Source organism: Aotus nancymaae, unplaced genomic scaffold, assembly GCF_030222135.1.
Source record: "Aotus nancymaae isolate 86718 unplaced genomic scaffold, 86718_ANA_hifiasm-v0.15.2.pri h1tg000040l, whole genome shotgun sequence".
Classification (NCBI taxonomy): Eukaryota; Metazoa; Chordata; class Mammalia; order Primates; family Aotidae; genus Aotus; species Aotus nancymaae.
In genome coordinates, this window is record NW_026988454.1 from 100514302 (window position 1) to 100530999 (window position 16698).

The 16698-nt window shown below is 31.2% G+C and overlaps 1 protein-coding gene across 1 annotated transcript in view; it reads left to right on the top strand.

The window, feature by feature from the left end:
* Nucleotides 1–16698, top strand: part of EYS (eyes shut homolog) — a 2025572-nt gene that overhangs the window by 401794 nt on the left and 1607080 nt on the right. The window contains 1 exon segment of the mRNA XM_021676159.2: nt 1514–1770. Coding sequence (XP_021531834.2) covers nt 1514–1770 — 257 coding nt within the window.

Sequence of the window (16698 nt, forward strand, 5' to 3'; positions counted from 1 at the left end):
ATTTAACAAAGAAGTTTGAAAAGAATTAAAACCAAAGTTTTCTCTCCAAGGCAGTGATTTGAACACATCAGGCATCCACTATAGTTCCTACCATTAATAATCTCAGTGATCCTTGACAAATTGCATTAAATGGCTAACTTCTTTACAACTACAAGAAGCAAGAGTTGAACTAATTGACCTTTAACAATTTTGCTGGCTACGAACGCTTACCCTCATATAGAGTTATAAGTGTAATGACTTAGGTTCAGTAGGTTAATATTTATTAATAATAACAAGCAAAGTGATCCATCATAGCTCTTCTCAGCCCATTAAAATGTTTATATGATAATGTTAAGTGCCCTTTGAATGCTTGGTAAAGAATACTTGAAAATCATGATACTTTACTTATCACTATGATTTAGATTTTTTCACCTTATGCTTTCTTTTTCAATTTATGTATGTATATAAAATATTCAAAGAAATGCATATGGGTATGTTATATAATGTATAATTATATTAAAATGATCTCATAGTTCATATTACTAACACTAGTGCCTAGATATAGAGAGGACCAAAGAAATGATTAAATAAATTAGGTTTAGAACAGATGTGTGGGTGTTTCTGTGCATAACTGTATTTGAAAGGAAGAAAAAAGTGAAAAATCCTTGTCTCTCTAACTCCGGAAAAATATTCCCACTTTTGTTGATAGCCAACCTGGTTCTCAATATTAAACCTAAAAATATTTCAAATACATTTTATTTACATAAATTGCAGACTATTTCACAATGATCTTTACTTACAAGAAAACTATGTAAAAAACTACTAGTAAAATATATTGGATAACATTGAAATTACTATGGGAAAATCTCATCAAAATTTCCAAATTCATTAAAATCTGTATTCAAAAAATTAAAATAATGAATGCATGAATTATGTTCATGTATTCAAGGGTACATATATTTTAAAGTTCAAAATATTATAGATTTAAAGAATAATGTAAGATTACCTGGTATTCCTTACAGCTAGATCTTAAATAATTGCATTGAGTGACAAACTGCATTTGAATAATCTATTACATATATCTATATCTATATCTGTATGTATATATAGGTTGTTGCAAAAGTTTCAGCTTTTTGTCATTACTTCCAATGACAAAAACCGCAATTACTTTTGCACCAGCATATTATATGCCCCCCCCACCCACCCACACACACACACACACACACACACACACACACTAGTGTAGGCAGAGTTCATGATGTTATTCTAGCTAACAGAGCAGTTAAGTGGCAGAATATGTTTTTGAGACTAGATTTATTCAACACCAAAGTTATTTTCACTCATAATTATGCACAATAATCAAAAATAATTTTGCCAAGAATAGACACTTTAGGAAAATATTTTTAAAATGTACCCCACAACTATCTTCATTAAATAATTCTTTCTGTATTTTTAAATAAATGTGTGATTTAAATACTTAAATATATCACAATAAATTATATGACTAATTGGGTTTTTCATTTTTCTGTTTCAGATGCAGCTGTTCTCTTAGTTACAGTGGCAGATTGTGTGTTGTCAATGTTGGCTATTGCTTAGAAAACCAGAGTATATCAGTGCATGGCCTCTGCCTGGCCCATTTGGACAATTGTAACTGTAGCGATCTGCAAAGATATGAAAGGAACATCTGTGAAATAGATATTGAAGATTGCAAATCTGTGTCCTGCAAAAATGGAACAACCAGTAAACATTTAAGGGGATATTTCTTCTGCAAGTGTGTCCCAGGATTTAAAGGCAAGTTTTGTTTATTTTTTCCTGAGAAATTAAATTCTCTAGTAAATAATGTTGTTAAGATATTTATTTGATATATTTCCACTGTATCTATTGACTGGTTTTGTAGTCTGATTTCTTATTTGGCAAAATTTAAAACATGCATTTGCTTGAATAATAGGATTGCTTCTTTGAGTAATTTAATCTGACTACATAGCCTTGCTCAGACAAATAAGACTAACAAGGCCAAGCTGAAGCATTGAGAATATGATGGTGTATGTCAAAGGTCTGAAGAGAAAAACAGGCAGCCGTAAACTCCAGATAATTTTGCCTAAACAGCTTAGTACTGCATTTCAACCTTTTGTTTGGCTTCATAAGCACATGGAGTGACAATTTTTTCTAGTTTAAGAATAAAATTTGGTTTTAGTATTGTCTAGGTCAGTTTGATGCTCTGATATTAATAACATTTAAGAAAAAATAAAGTCACAAACATACTATATTCACTGTATAGTCATAGAGGACAAGATTCACAGTGTAGAAATAAGGCAGCTTTTAATATTAAGTATCAGAAATTAAGCATTCAAGTTTAATTATTTGATATTTTATGCTTAGTCTTACATTGAAATGATTATTTATGATTTCAAACTTATTATCATTACTTTATAAAAATCAGAACAGTGACCATACAGCAAAACAATTACATTGTCACTTATAAAACAAGTAAATATTTTTTAAAGTTTTGTCAAGTTTGATATTCCATTTTATTAAGCAGACCCAATTCTAAAAGTTATTTGGATTTTCATCTTAACATGAAAAATATTTTCCCTGCATGGTATTTAAAGTAATATGTTGAAGGTTTTGGAAGCAATTTAAAGATAAGTTCCAAAAATGGAAATGGTGATATCATTGGAATAAATGTATGGCCATCCAGATTAGGTTTTTTAAGGCAAAATAAATTTGAGTGCAGAAATTCTGGTAAGCTTGCTAAAAAGTTGGTCATATTACTTCACATTCAAACATGTTCTAAGTAAAAATAAAATTGCATAAATGTGCTATACCATTTCTTTAACAATCTTCCGTATATCACTAAATATATACTTAAGTAGTAATTATACATATATTAACAAATGAATTTAACTCTGCATGATGTCATTACCAAAAGAAAATGTAATTTACTATAATCTTTTTGCATGGCTATATACAAATGTGTATTTGCAAGCATGATCAATGAATCATCTATTATTTTATATATCAACTCTATATTGGTTGTACATTATATTATCATTAAATATGTATTGTGTACAAACTATATAGTTTTACCACATATATACATAATACTTATTATTGGAACATAATATAAAATTTGTATGGCCAACTTCTCCAGGTGGGATTAAAGATTATTATGTTTCTTTTACTTTTCAAGTTAAACCCAACACAAGCTTCACAAACGCATATTATCAGCAAGGCCTGTATTTTCTATAATGTCTTTTTCTTTCCACTGAATTAAAAAAATCCTCTAGGTTTCTTCTGTTTAAAATATTTAGTCGTAATTCTAAACTCTTCACACAGTGAGAAGTAAAAGAACTGATCTGCCTAAACTTTTCTAGGGATGCAGAGTTAATCCCCCTAAAAGCAGAATATTTGGGGGGGGGGCAGTTTAAAACAGACGCCCCTCTCTCTCCATCCCTATTCTCTTCCTCTATCTGGTTCCTTCTATTAGTTGTATCTCCCTTCATCCGGAATTTCCACCATCTGATTTCTCCCTTTCCACCTGGTTTCTCTCCCCATCATATGATCCTTCCCCTTCCCTTTCTCCCTTTCCGTTTGATTTCTCCTTGCTCTCTCTTTTCCTCCCTCCATTTGGTTTCTCTCCCACTACCTCCAAACTCATGTACTTTCTGAAGGCATTTGTTAACATTTTAAAAACAATATTACCATGGATTTTATTTCAACTTTAATCACTTATATTTTCCCTGATCCCCATCACTTTTTTGGAAATTTTAGTCTTGCAATCAAATTTCCAGAGTAAATGTCAGTCTCTGTATCTCTAGCCTACAGGACCACAAGCTTTGTGTTAATGAGATTCACCTGGAGGTCTTGCTTGTTAAAACATCAATTATTGGCTCCACCTTAGAAGTTTCTCCTTTGGTAGCTCAAGCATTCAGTAGGTCTGGGGTGAAGCTTATGCTGCTGGTCTGCAAACCACTTTAAAAAACTGTTCTAAAACCAGTAAATTATATTAATGAATAGGAGTTGTATGGATCCTAAGATGTAAAATTCACTTTTGAATGTGAGCTACCATGAAATACAGCATGAGGAAACCAGCTAGTCTAATCTTCTCTGCAGAAAACCACTAATCTCTGAAGGAAGACGCTGATACATTCATTTAGTAAGGCCATATGCTTGAGTAGATCCTACCTGATTTAAAACTGATTCCAATCAGTGTTCTGAAATTCCCCAAAGATTTTTAACTCTGGGAATAACTTCAATGAATGTTTTTTTGAGGTTATAACCTTTTTTGCAATTCTGATGTTATTCATATCTATAATATTTTAGTAATTCATTCAAAATTGATTTTTTTAGTTAATTTTCTTCCCTTGTCTTTTTTAACACTTTCAACACTACTGTTCTGTAAAATGTTTTCATGATCAAAATAAGACTTCTCAACTAGCAGGCTAAATTCTTATACAGGACAATCTTTGTCTGTATTTGAAATATTCTGAGGTGGTCATGCTTCTTGACTTAAGTAACCATCTTCTCATCTAACTTTTCTTACAATTGTCTTGATTAACAGAGGATTCTAGGAAGTTCTCCTTTAACCAATAGGAGGATTCAAGTTCTTATACAACAACAAGCCCAGCCATTTCCTATTTGAGATGAGACTGAGATCAGCTTTATTTGAAGGTTCGCTAGTTTTCATCTAATATGAGGCTTCTGTCCTAAAGCAAACTCCTTTTCTGCTACAGCCTTAAATATTATAAATTTGACTTGCAAAGCTTTATGATTCTATTCTCCAAAATGCCAGCCAGACAACATTCTTCTATTTTTAGGTCTAAGTTACCTTGACAACACAAATATTTTTAAATTCCAGGATTAATTTTTTTCCATAGGTCCCTTTCTTTTCCTTTTCTGCTAACTTTTATTTCTGTAGAAGTGTAGTAGGTTTCAACCATGTTTGCATTTAAGCTGGAACCCAGCTCCCAGTATATAGTTTCAATTATTGATGCCTAATTCTCACTGTTCTATATTCCTTCATGTTATAGTTTCATTTTCCTCAAAACAGTCTATAAGTACCTAAAGTGGGGAGGGGAAATGACAGGAGAGGGGGAAAGAGAGAAACTTCTAGGTGACTTCATCCTTCTAGAGCACTCACTGGAGTGATGACGTTGCCCTAGGTTATCTTGTCCACTTAAGAATTGAACTACTTCATACTGGGTGTTCAAAACTGACCCAATTAGCTAGATTTTTACCCTTGAGTGCTTCCTTCCACATTCCAGTCTCTCTACTTTGCATAGACATTGAATTAACCTAGCCATTACAATCACCAATTCTGTTATAACTTCATGGATAGTTTTACAGAAAATAAATGTATAGTGTAGCTTATTTTGTGTTCTGATCTTTTAAAAATGCCAATGCACAAATAATGTTGATTTTATATCTTATACAATGCTTTTATTTTGTATATAACAATTTCTTTTGTAATTTATGACTAAGAGGATAAAGCAAAATATATTATACATGCCTGTTGCTGATATTCATGCTTTTCCCCAAAATTCAGTGATATTGTCATCTTCCTTAAGAAAATATTTTATGTTTGTTTTATTTTAGTCCTGAGGTTGTGCCTTAAATTCACTATTTTTTTTTTGGTATCACTTATCCCAGCATATTCTGTCTCTTGTGGAGCTGCATGTACATCGCCCTCTTCATAAAAATTCCATTAACCTTTTGTCTGCTAAGGGCTTTCAAGACATATTGTAGGATTGTAACCAGGAGAGTGTCCCCAGCTCCCAGTTCTGAAGAGGTTCTTGGCCTCTCTTACCTAGAAGAATGGGGAAAAGGACCCATGAGGCATGGTGAGCTTACCATTGAAATAAATATTGTGGACCCAAAGAGTTTTGCGAGAGAATGATTTATTAGAGAGAGAGAAAGACAGACAGTTCCCATGCTGTTGTGGAAGGGGAACCCAGAGAGAGGTAAGGAACAACTGAAGTTTTAACCCTTGAGTTATTACCGCCCCATTCATGTTCTCGTCCAATGAGAGGAGTTCTTTCAAACTTCCTCTAGAGTGATTGATCTTTGACTCTGATACTGGATTGGCTACTTGGTCCACAACCCTGTGTTACAGAGTCCCCTCCTCCCAGAGCTTTCCGTGGGATTTTTGGATAAAGAAGCCACACCTGGCTTTCCCTACCTAGTGGGTGGGTGGGAAACCCAGACAAAGAACTTTACATTTGAAACCCCTCTGGTTCCTGGATGGAGTGTGGAGCCAGGAAACTGCTGCCTTTTGAAACCATGCCCCTTGCAGACCGGAAAGAGAAGTCCCTCAGGATCATGTCAAGCTCAATTTCATCACTCTGCACTACATTCAGCCATATTGGCTCTTAAGCCACTCTGGTGAAGGTAGAAGCAGGATCCCACTTTTTCTATGTACTAAGAATTTGGCTCCTCATAAAAATGAGCCTCATCTTCTAAACAACGTAATTCTTTTGGTAGACTACAACGATGAGTTACCAGGAAGCTGATCTGTTTCTAGGAGTATTCATCCCTAAATTCCCAGATGTGAACTCCTGAAGCATTTTCCTTTCATTTTTGCCAACTTCCTAACCATTCACGTTATGGAAGGAACAACCTCCTTTATAAAATGTTAACAATAGATTTCATGTATATATGTTTATAACTTCCCTTTTTAAAAATCACACGTGAATACTGACCATCACTGTATATCAACAAGAAAAATATACATCCTCACTTTGAATGGCTTCAACGTATTTATTTAAATGAATGCACCTAACGTGAAGAAAATTGCTAAATAATCAAAATATATATGTGAGTGGTTGTTGATTTTGTACAACTGAATTATCTGTCCTCATTTACACTCCCACAGACAGTATGTAGGAGTACCATTTTGTTTACACATTCACCATGCCAATTATTAATCGTTACGGTTTTGACTTTCCTCCACTCTAATGTATCAGATTATATCTTATTTGGATATTCTTTCCTTGTAGCAGCGAAAATGATTGAGTACTTACATTGTGAAATTTTTACATGCTCCTTGCCATTTTTTTTTTTGGGAAGTGTATCTTAGTTTCTATAGTTATTTCTAATTTAAAGATACAACTTTTCTTATTATTTCTAGAAAGAATCGTATCTGCAAATAAAGGTAGTTTTTAATTTCTTTTTGTTATTTACTTAATTGACATTATGTTGCTGTTTAATACCATTTGATCAAATTTCCAAGACACAGTACACTATCAATGGTGAGAGTAAAATCCATTTTTTTGTTTCTGAATTTCAAAGGCCTTTAGTTTTTGTTATCATTAAATGTGGTGTTGGCTTGGTGCTAAGGAGATGAAAAAGAAGATGATATCATCTCTAATTTAAAGCACTTTAAATACGAATCGAAGGGGAAATAATAGTATAGCAAAATAGCTCTTTAATACACTGACAATTTACTTTCACCATTTTGCAAATTTTACACACTTATGCACTAACGATTTGATCTTTTAGATATGTTTATTAGAAGTTTTGTTTTCGGCCTTACAATCTTGTGCTGACTTTATACAAAGATATGGAAAGTACTTCTGACTCTAAACACTAAAATATTTTAAATAAAATGGAATAAAACCTACGGTTAGAAAAATGTTAAAAATTCCTTAGGATTTGCTAAGAATTTGCTAATATATATTACTGGAGATACTTAACATTCACATTTAAAAGCATAATTGTCACAGAATAACAATTCAATGATATGTAAAATTCTAGCTGTTCCAATCAAAAACTAATATAGCTGGAGGAAAAATATAGACATAAAATCAAAATAAATTTTTTCAACTTTTGTTTTTTCTCATTATATTACCTAGAGTTTTCCACGTATCATTGTTATTTTAAATAACTTATTTTCATAGATTTATTCTCAGGATTTTCTCTGCTCTTTATTTAATACTTTATATGTTTAATGATGGAATCCTTCCTCCATCTTTACTAAACTACAATGCTTTGCTCTTTGTGTTTTGAAATTTTTGCTTTTTTGTTTACCATTAGTCAATTTATTATTTACTTTGTTATGTAATAATAGCAAGTTTGGAATTACAAATACTTTGAATATTGTTTTGACTGTATTCTAAAAGTACTAAATGTAAATTTCTTATTTGTCCTATTTTCTAAATAGATTGTTATTTCAGACGTGATTTTCATTTTCATTTATGAGTAAATATGGCATTTGAAAGACAAGGCTTTTAAATTTACTTGGCAATGTTTTTTACTCTTTTGTTACTAAGTTTCAGTGTCATTGTATCATTAGTACAGAATAGGATTACTAATCGTCACTTTTTGGTATATTTGCTCTTAATTTTTTTGAAAAAATACAGCAATGTAAAATTATTTCTTATCATTCTCCCGATTGTAGGGAATTTCTAGTGTCTACCAAGAGGACTGAAAGGAAGGGTGCAGAGAAAAATTCCTAAAGTTTGGCAGAAATATTGCTATGATTTGTTAGTGATGTGTGAGTTGAGGAGGGAGTTAGGAATGTTGGATTCCTATGACTCATCTGTTATGCGTGGTAATTTTTGAATAGTGCTTGGATATTTGGAAGAAATGTACCTTATATATACTTTAAAATGTCTTTTTCTATGGTATATATATCAGGCTAGGGGTAAGAATTACCTGAATAAATTTTTCATAAAGAGATATTTTGATGCCACCTGAATTATTACATATCCACATATTTGGGAGTCATGCTCAAGATAGAAAGCAATGTTTCAATCTATATACCATACTCCCATGTGGTTTTACAGTATAGCAAAATATTGGAAATTTCACTATATAACATTTACGTCTATTTGTAATAAATATAAATGTATATACAGACACACAAACCGTGTATAAATGAGTTAGAAGTCCTCATGCAAGTTAGTTTTAATAAGTTTCAATTAGTTCTAAAATTTGGCCTTTTAAAATTTAAGCTATATTATTTAGCATATAGCCAAAGGTTTTTACCTTGTTTATTTTAATCCATATTCATATAAAATAAACATTTTATTGTTTAACCTCTATTTATGGGATATTGCTTTTGCCTTTGTCCTTTATTTGGGGACTTCACCTACTTTCATTTTATGTAGTTAGATTATACTAAGGTTTAAATATACGCCTATGCTATTTGGTTTTTTTTGTTTGTTTGTTTCATCTATTCTATGTTATATCTTTCCTTTTTATGTATTCATTTCGATTATTTTATCAGTCCATTTTCCTCTTTATTGATATTAACACTTACTTTTACTACTCTTTAAGTGTTCAACCTAGGGATTACAACACTTGTAATTAGCTTACCATATCTTTATAGAAATTGGTATTGTTACACATTCCAGACAAGATAAGGATCAAAAATATTTAACTACATTTAATCCCTTTCAGATTTATGTGCATATATATTATTCCATATATTTTTTAAAAAGCAAGAGACATTGTTACCGTTTTATACATCTAATATTAGATTTACTCACATTGTACTCTTTTATTGCCCTTATTTATCTCCTACATTTCCGAACTTCCAACTAACGTCTTTTACCATATGAATGGTAACTTTTTAGGCAGTTCTTGAGTGTTGAATTCTCCATTCTCTAAGTATCTTTTTATTTCACCTTTATACTTAAAAGATGTTTGATGGTAGGAGGTCAATTGTACTTAAGTAAAATCAAAGAACTGTACCAAAACTTAAAAGTCTCTCAGAAGTAACATTTTTAAAGATGTATGTCTTCAATGATTGTGCATACACAAATACATAAAGTTATTATGGGATGTGTGTGTATATATACATGTGTGTGTTTGTGTGTGTGTGTGTGTGTGTGTGTGTATCTTCTGGTATTCTTAGACTGATAATAACTTTGACTCCTCTTTGTATATTCCTATATTTTCTAAAGCACATCATGATACAAAGGCTTTAGTGGAAGGCTCAGACAGCTAAAATGCCAAATATTTCTCATAATTTTTGCCACAACTTGAGCTATTCACTTCAGATCCTTATTTATAGGATTCCCTCAGACATAAGTTTGTCATTTCCTACAGGATATTTATACTCATTACTTTCTGAAAAACAGGAATTCAAAAGAGGTCTAATGATATTTAACAAGTTTTAAAAGTTTAATATTTTAAGATAATTATTCTACTGCTATATAAATTTCATTTCAGTTAACAACTAATACATATTTAGTCCTATTAATAGAATACTGTTTGATTCAATGTCTGATGAACTTATTGATGGAATGAAGGAAATAAAGTTGTGCATTATATTTTTGCCTGCTTTGATTCCTGGACTTTGAGTGTACTGAAGGCTAATCTAACGAAATAGAATATAGGAACACTAGAAACATTTTTGAAAGGTAATATTAAAGAAAAGGTTATGGGAAAGAGAACTGTTTTTTCTTCACTTTGGAAGATTCTTATATGTCCTTTGTGAATTTAAATATTTAAACATCTTCCCATAAAAAGGCAAAAAAAAGAAAATTAAGCAGAAAATTTATGACTTTTTAAATGGCAAAGAAATTACAGGCTCATGGAAAGTAGAATGTGTTATTACAATTAGATGGCAGTTCTTTATACAACACATGTGTTTTTCAGAATCTGATTTAATTCTAAATTGGTTTCCCCCAAGCTCTTTAAAATGCAAAAGCTATACAAAACATTGTTTGCATAATTATAAAATAATTTGCTAAATGTTGCATTTCAGGAAGAAAAAGGTTATGTGCAGGAATTTAATTAGTGATCTGGCAACACAAAATATTTGATGCTGGTTCTAATTGTATGCACATCTGGGAATTTCTCCAAAAGAACTAGATTTTTAAAGGTTAAGCATTTATATTAAAGTGTTATAAAATAACCACCTTGGGAAGTGACCCCAAGGGAAATGACCAAATATATTTACCATAGCATGAAGTACTTGTATTGATATATTTAGCATTTATGCTGAGCCCATTTCTAAACTTTGGAGTGTTCCAAAGTAAATGGTAGTAAAATTGTGAGTATGAGCACCATTCATTCTGTACCAATGTAGCTAAAGGAGACTTGGTTTCTTATCCTGTTTCAGCTAGATATAAGGTATCTTTATTTTTTCAATTTTCCCATTATTTGTGTATAGACATTCTATTTCCCCTCTGTATACCTGCCCTACTTTACTATTAGGAGAAATACTGATAGGATCTTGAGCTTCTTGGGAGAAATCCAATATATTAATATAAGGTGATAACATTACTGGAGCACAAGACTTTTTTTTTAAAGCAGCTCCAGGCTTTACATAATTTCATTTTCTTACACATTCCCATTGAAGTTAAAAGAATACCATTAAGAAACCAATCAACAATCCAAGCACCCATACAAATGAACAAAGACAGAAGTGAACAAAGACAAAACCCCATTGACTACTTTTTAAAATTACTGCTCTTTAATTAACCGCTTTTAAATCAAATACCAAGCAGCCCAAGACCACAGCGATTTTTAAAATGTGGGGTTTTAATTTTAATGTGAAGTTACACAGCGTAACTAAGTGGCATATCACTGACACTTTATTTTGATAGCTTGTTTTTCCTCCCTTTTTATTCAAAACAGTTTTAGTGTTCTCAAAGAAAGAATTACTGTTACTCTTTGGGTAGAATTTTTGGACTTCATTTCTATGAATCTTATGTACATGGATAATATAATTTTATCAGTATTAAAGACATCACATGTTAAGTTTTGAAAATATATGTATATTTCTATGGGTTACTGGTCCTGATTTTTAATTCAGGACATGTAAAAATGTATTTTAAAAAATTGAGTCAAGCCCAGGTGCCATAGCTTAAGCCTATAATCCTAGCACTTTGGGAGGCCGAGGCAGACAGATCACAAGGTCAGGAATTCAAGACCAGCCTGACCAACACATTGAAACCCGTCTCTACTAAAAATACAAAACAAATTAGCAGGATGTGGTGGCACGCACCTGTAATCCCAGCTACTCAGGAGGCTGAGGCAGGAGAATCACTTGAACCAGGAGGTAGAGGTTCTAGTGAGCCAATATTGCACCAGTATTCTCCAGCCTGGGTGATAGAGTGAGACTCCATATCAAAAAAAAAAAAAAAAATTCAATCAAGGATCTGTCTTGATGGATAGTCAGTGATTTTTGCCTGTGGTATTAGAAAATGTAGTATTTGATCTGATTCTTGAAAGATGAATGGGATGAAACTCAGTCTTCCAATACTCCATGAAACACAAGGTAGCTGTAAACAAGAAACAAGTGAGAGAAAGACAAGTCTACATTTGGCAGAGATTGAAATATTGTATAAGAGGCCAACTTGTTAGTGTGGAAGTGTGATATATGTGTATCACACTTTAATAAGCAACCGAGAAATAACTGAATGAGAGTAAATGAGAATAGAGATTAAAATGAACAGGTCTAAGTAAGAAAATGACACTATTCCAATCAGAATAAATTTCCTCACTGCAAATTCTAGCATAATTTCTGTGTTTAGATTTTTCAAAGGCATAATATGGAAGTGGTTGGTCAGAATTTCCCTCCTGTGACCTGGTAGCTTTGCTAATCCAGAAAAATTTTGCCATTAGCATAGGCAACCTCATGATGGGTAAAGGCCAAAATAATCAATGAACTGCCAATTTGGTCACCCTCCAGAATACTGATACAAGTTGTGTTAAGTTCCTACAATACCTGGGGAGCTTTGTCTCCTGATTTTTGTACACCATTATAAGTTAAAAGATGTAGTTGTCAAATTCCATTCTCTTTCTATCAGATACCAGGTTACCTCTGCATTTATAATTCAATGTGATATGCCAGTAATAGTTCTGGATTTGTATATTTAGGACATTTTCTATCACTTAATAACAGTCCTATTTGTTGGCACTATACAATTTATATTTTGGTAGTTTTAAACTTTGTCTGAAAATGTTATTTTGCAGCTACATTATATAAACAAGCCTCCAAAAGCTACTGAAGGAAAGCACCTTTCCAAAATGATCTTTTTTATGAGTAGAAGATAACGTGCTTTTCTTGCTGTCAGGGCACTTCTTAAGATATTTCTAATCTGTACCATTTTCAAAAATGCTGACTAAAAAGCATTATAAAATAGCATCCAAAAATGCAAGAGAGGAAAGATACACTTTTTTTCATTCCTTAGAAAACTATATGATTTCTCTATCTTTTGTTATTCTGGCTACAATGTGAAGGTGATACTGCTGCCCTGCTCTCATAAATGAGAAATTGACCTTTAATTTAAATCCATGGAAAATAGAAAAACATGACAAATTATTCATAGTAAAATAGCTGCAAAATACAATTGCAGAGTAAAATTTCACAGAATTAAGCCACAAAATATAGCAGAAAATAACACAGATTTAAACACAATCCTCAGTGTTTATTTGATGTTTTAAAATTTGACATATGTTTCTCAATTTTGTAAAAGATACCACTTATCAACAATAATTTTGAAAGCTACCATTACATGTCATTTTTATTTTAAAAGTTGGAGTTTAAAAAAACATTTTTGAAACTTTTTTCAAGGAAGATCTTTAATAGAAAAACATAGCCAGAAAACATCAACACTTATAATAAGTATACACATGTTTAAGAAAGAAAGAAAATAGTTTCATTTGCCTTTAAGGATATTTTAGTATTTTGATTTAGCTACAAATAGAATAACTTGTTATATGAACACTATGCAAATAATGTAAAATAATCAGATGTTGTAAGTTACAGAATAATCTAAGCTTATTGCTTCAAACAATCTGTCAATATGTTAGGTATTTTTAAATATTTTAGACAAAGTTTGTATTATCTCTTCATTCGTCTATTCATCGGTTAACATCCTATTTATTCTTCTATACTTGTATTTACTTACCTTGGTACAAGATATCAAGTATAATGAGGCCATAGGGATTAATTATACATTTAAACCAATTTAGCCTATTTTAGTTATACACCAAAAATGAATGGTGATTGGAGTTTTATTAGTAAAATTCAAGCTGGATAGATGTGTAAGCCAGGATATTTCCAGAGAAACATAGATGAGGTCTCATAATATAGGAATAGATATTATTAATTGTAATAGACATTATCAATTTTAATAGTTATAAGCATACATGGTAAAAAACAGTTCTTAAAAATGATATTTTTTCTTCAGGTCTACTTAATAGACAGGTGCTGACTTTTTAAAAATCACCTGCAAAACAAGGTAGTAGATTTTTTTAATGTGGTAACTGAGAGAGGTGAAATGTATTATTAAAAACAAAATGGCAGAAGCAGGATTTTCACATAAGTCATTTTTAGCAAAATAAAAAGCATAACATTTCTCCAGACTTCTTTTTGGGAAGATGGATTTTCCGATACCTGGCAGGCATTAGCTTTCTCAAAGTGTGTGGCTAGGGCAATGCTCAGCCTACAGTTTGAACCTAGCAAAAGAACAGAGGCTAAATAGAGCCCATAGCCACACAGAAAAATGTGCTGTTTTAATTCTTGGCAGGTGAGAAAGCAATGGCTCCAGATATCTTTCAACTCTTCCAGGAGTACTGGTGCATTGAGTTGATGGAAAATATTTATAACATTCAGCCTACCAAGTTTAGATCATATAAGATTTTAATAAGACCAATAATCAACAGTATATAAGTGCTATTATATTTGTTAATAAAATGTTATATAAAAATAATGTTTAGAGCAATAAAATAATACTAAGTAAAAACATTGTAACTATAAAGTTAAAATTTGTACATGTCTTAATAGGAAGTCATTTTTAGTTAATATCTGTAACATCAATTATTGATACTAAAAATGTATAACCCATTCAGCCACAGAAAGTATGGAATGTTTACAACATTTGTGAAAAATTGATTATATTTTTCAAGTCAAAGTTTTCTATTCTCTAATTGTTTGGTAAAATTAAAAAATTAAGATTGCACACAAGAACATACTTAAAAATTTGCTCTTGTGTTAATAACTTATTTTTGTTTTACTTTAAAACTATTATTACTATTTTTTCTACTTTTAGATATTTTAAGAGCCAATGTTATGTTTTTATTTAATTTTAGTTCATTTTGCTATTCGGTATATTGTTAGAAATCTTTCTGATGAATTGTAAATTGACAGTTTACATAAATGTATCATGTACAAAAGTGATGTTGTGATGTATAAATAGAATGTGGAATAATTAAATGAAACTATTTAACGTATCTATCACCTTAAATATTTAATATTTGTTTGTGATAGTAATTTGAAATATTCTTTCCTAGTAATTTTGAAATGTATTCCATACTCTATTATTAAGCTATATTCACCATGCTGTGGAACTGAAATATATATATATATTTTTTTTCCCTCCTATCTGACATTTCGTATTCATCAGCCATCACCCCCCACCACTCAAATCCTCCATCCTCTGTAACAGTCACTCTACTCTCTGTTTCTATGATTTGAATCATTTTAGATTCTACATATTAAGTGAGAACATGTGTTGTTTATTAGTCTATATCTGGCTTTTTTCACTTAGCCTTTGTTTCTCCGGTTCCATTTGTGTTGTCACAAAGGACAAAATGTCCTTCTTTAAGGCTGAATAGTATTTCATTGCCTGTATATATTTCACTGCCTTGAAGTCAGTTTGTTGAAGGTGTATCTGCACTCCCACATTCATTTCAGTACTATTCACAATAGCCAAGATATGTAATCAACCTATTATTCATCAACAGATGAATGAATAAAAAAATTTTAACATAAACATAATGTTTTAATATGTTTAAATTACCCAAAAACTAAATAAAATTAGAAATACCAAATTACAGATAAAAACCAGGAGAAGTATTTATCTAGAAATGGAATTCTCCTATAGAAGAACTTATAGAACCTGGTTCATCTGTTATGGACTTTCAAAAGAAGTCCCAATGTCATCAGCATTCAGTCCACACCTATTCTCTTTAAGACATGATGCCTGCTAGAAATATATGGTTTTCTCTCTCATGCTATATGTGATTATCAAGGCTTTATCCTTTCCTGGTTGAGATTTCAAGTAAAATACTGACATATGCAAGAATGATTACACATTCAAATGTACATTTATGTGATCTTTCAAAAGTGTGCAGCTGTAAGCATTCACAGAGTTATATTGAGAGTGATCTTTCTGAAATACAAGAAGATAACATAATACATAAGCTCAGGACACTATTTCCAACTTTTAAAACTGTATTTCAAAGTCTAATTTCCAGTGACTAGGCAGGGAATTTAGTTATTCCACAATAAGAACTACATACATGGTGAGTTATAAAAGGAAATTATTTTTGTGTTAATTATAGTAAAAATACATCTGAAATATTCTGTTGAATATTAACATTTATCTTAATTTTTGCTAGTTTTACTTACCAGAACTACTTCTAATAAGAGTGGTTTAATATCAAATTAATATACTCAGAAGAAATACAAATGATTTTTAACTTAATAATGTTACCTAATGAGAGGTGGTATAGATAATATTCCAGATTTTCCAAGTATCATTGTATTAATGATATTGTATATGTATATACACACACATATATATATATGACAAAAAACTTACCTCAATATTTAGGTGTTATTATTTCTATGTATCAGTTAAATTAATATCATCAAATAGCACTAGGAATTACAATTTTACATTACAGGTATATGAAAATTACATTTCCCACAGACCAACTTTAAAAAAATGAAATCATGTAAAAATAACTTACAAATAT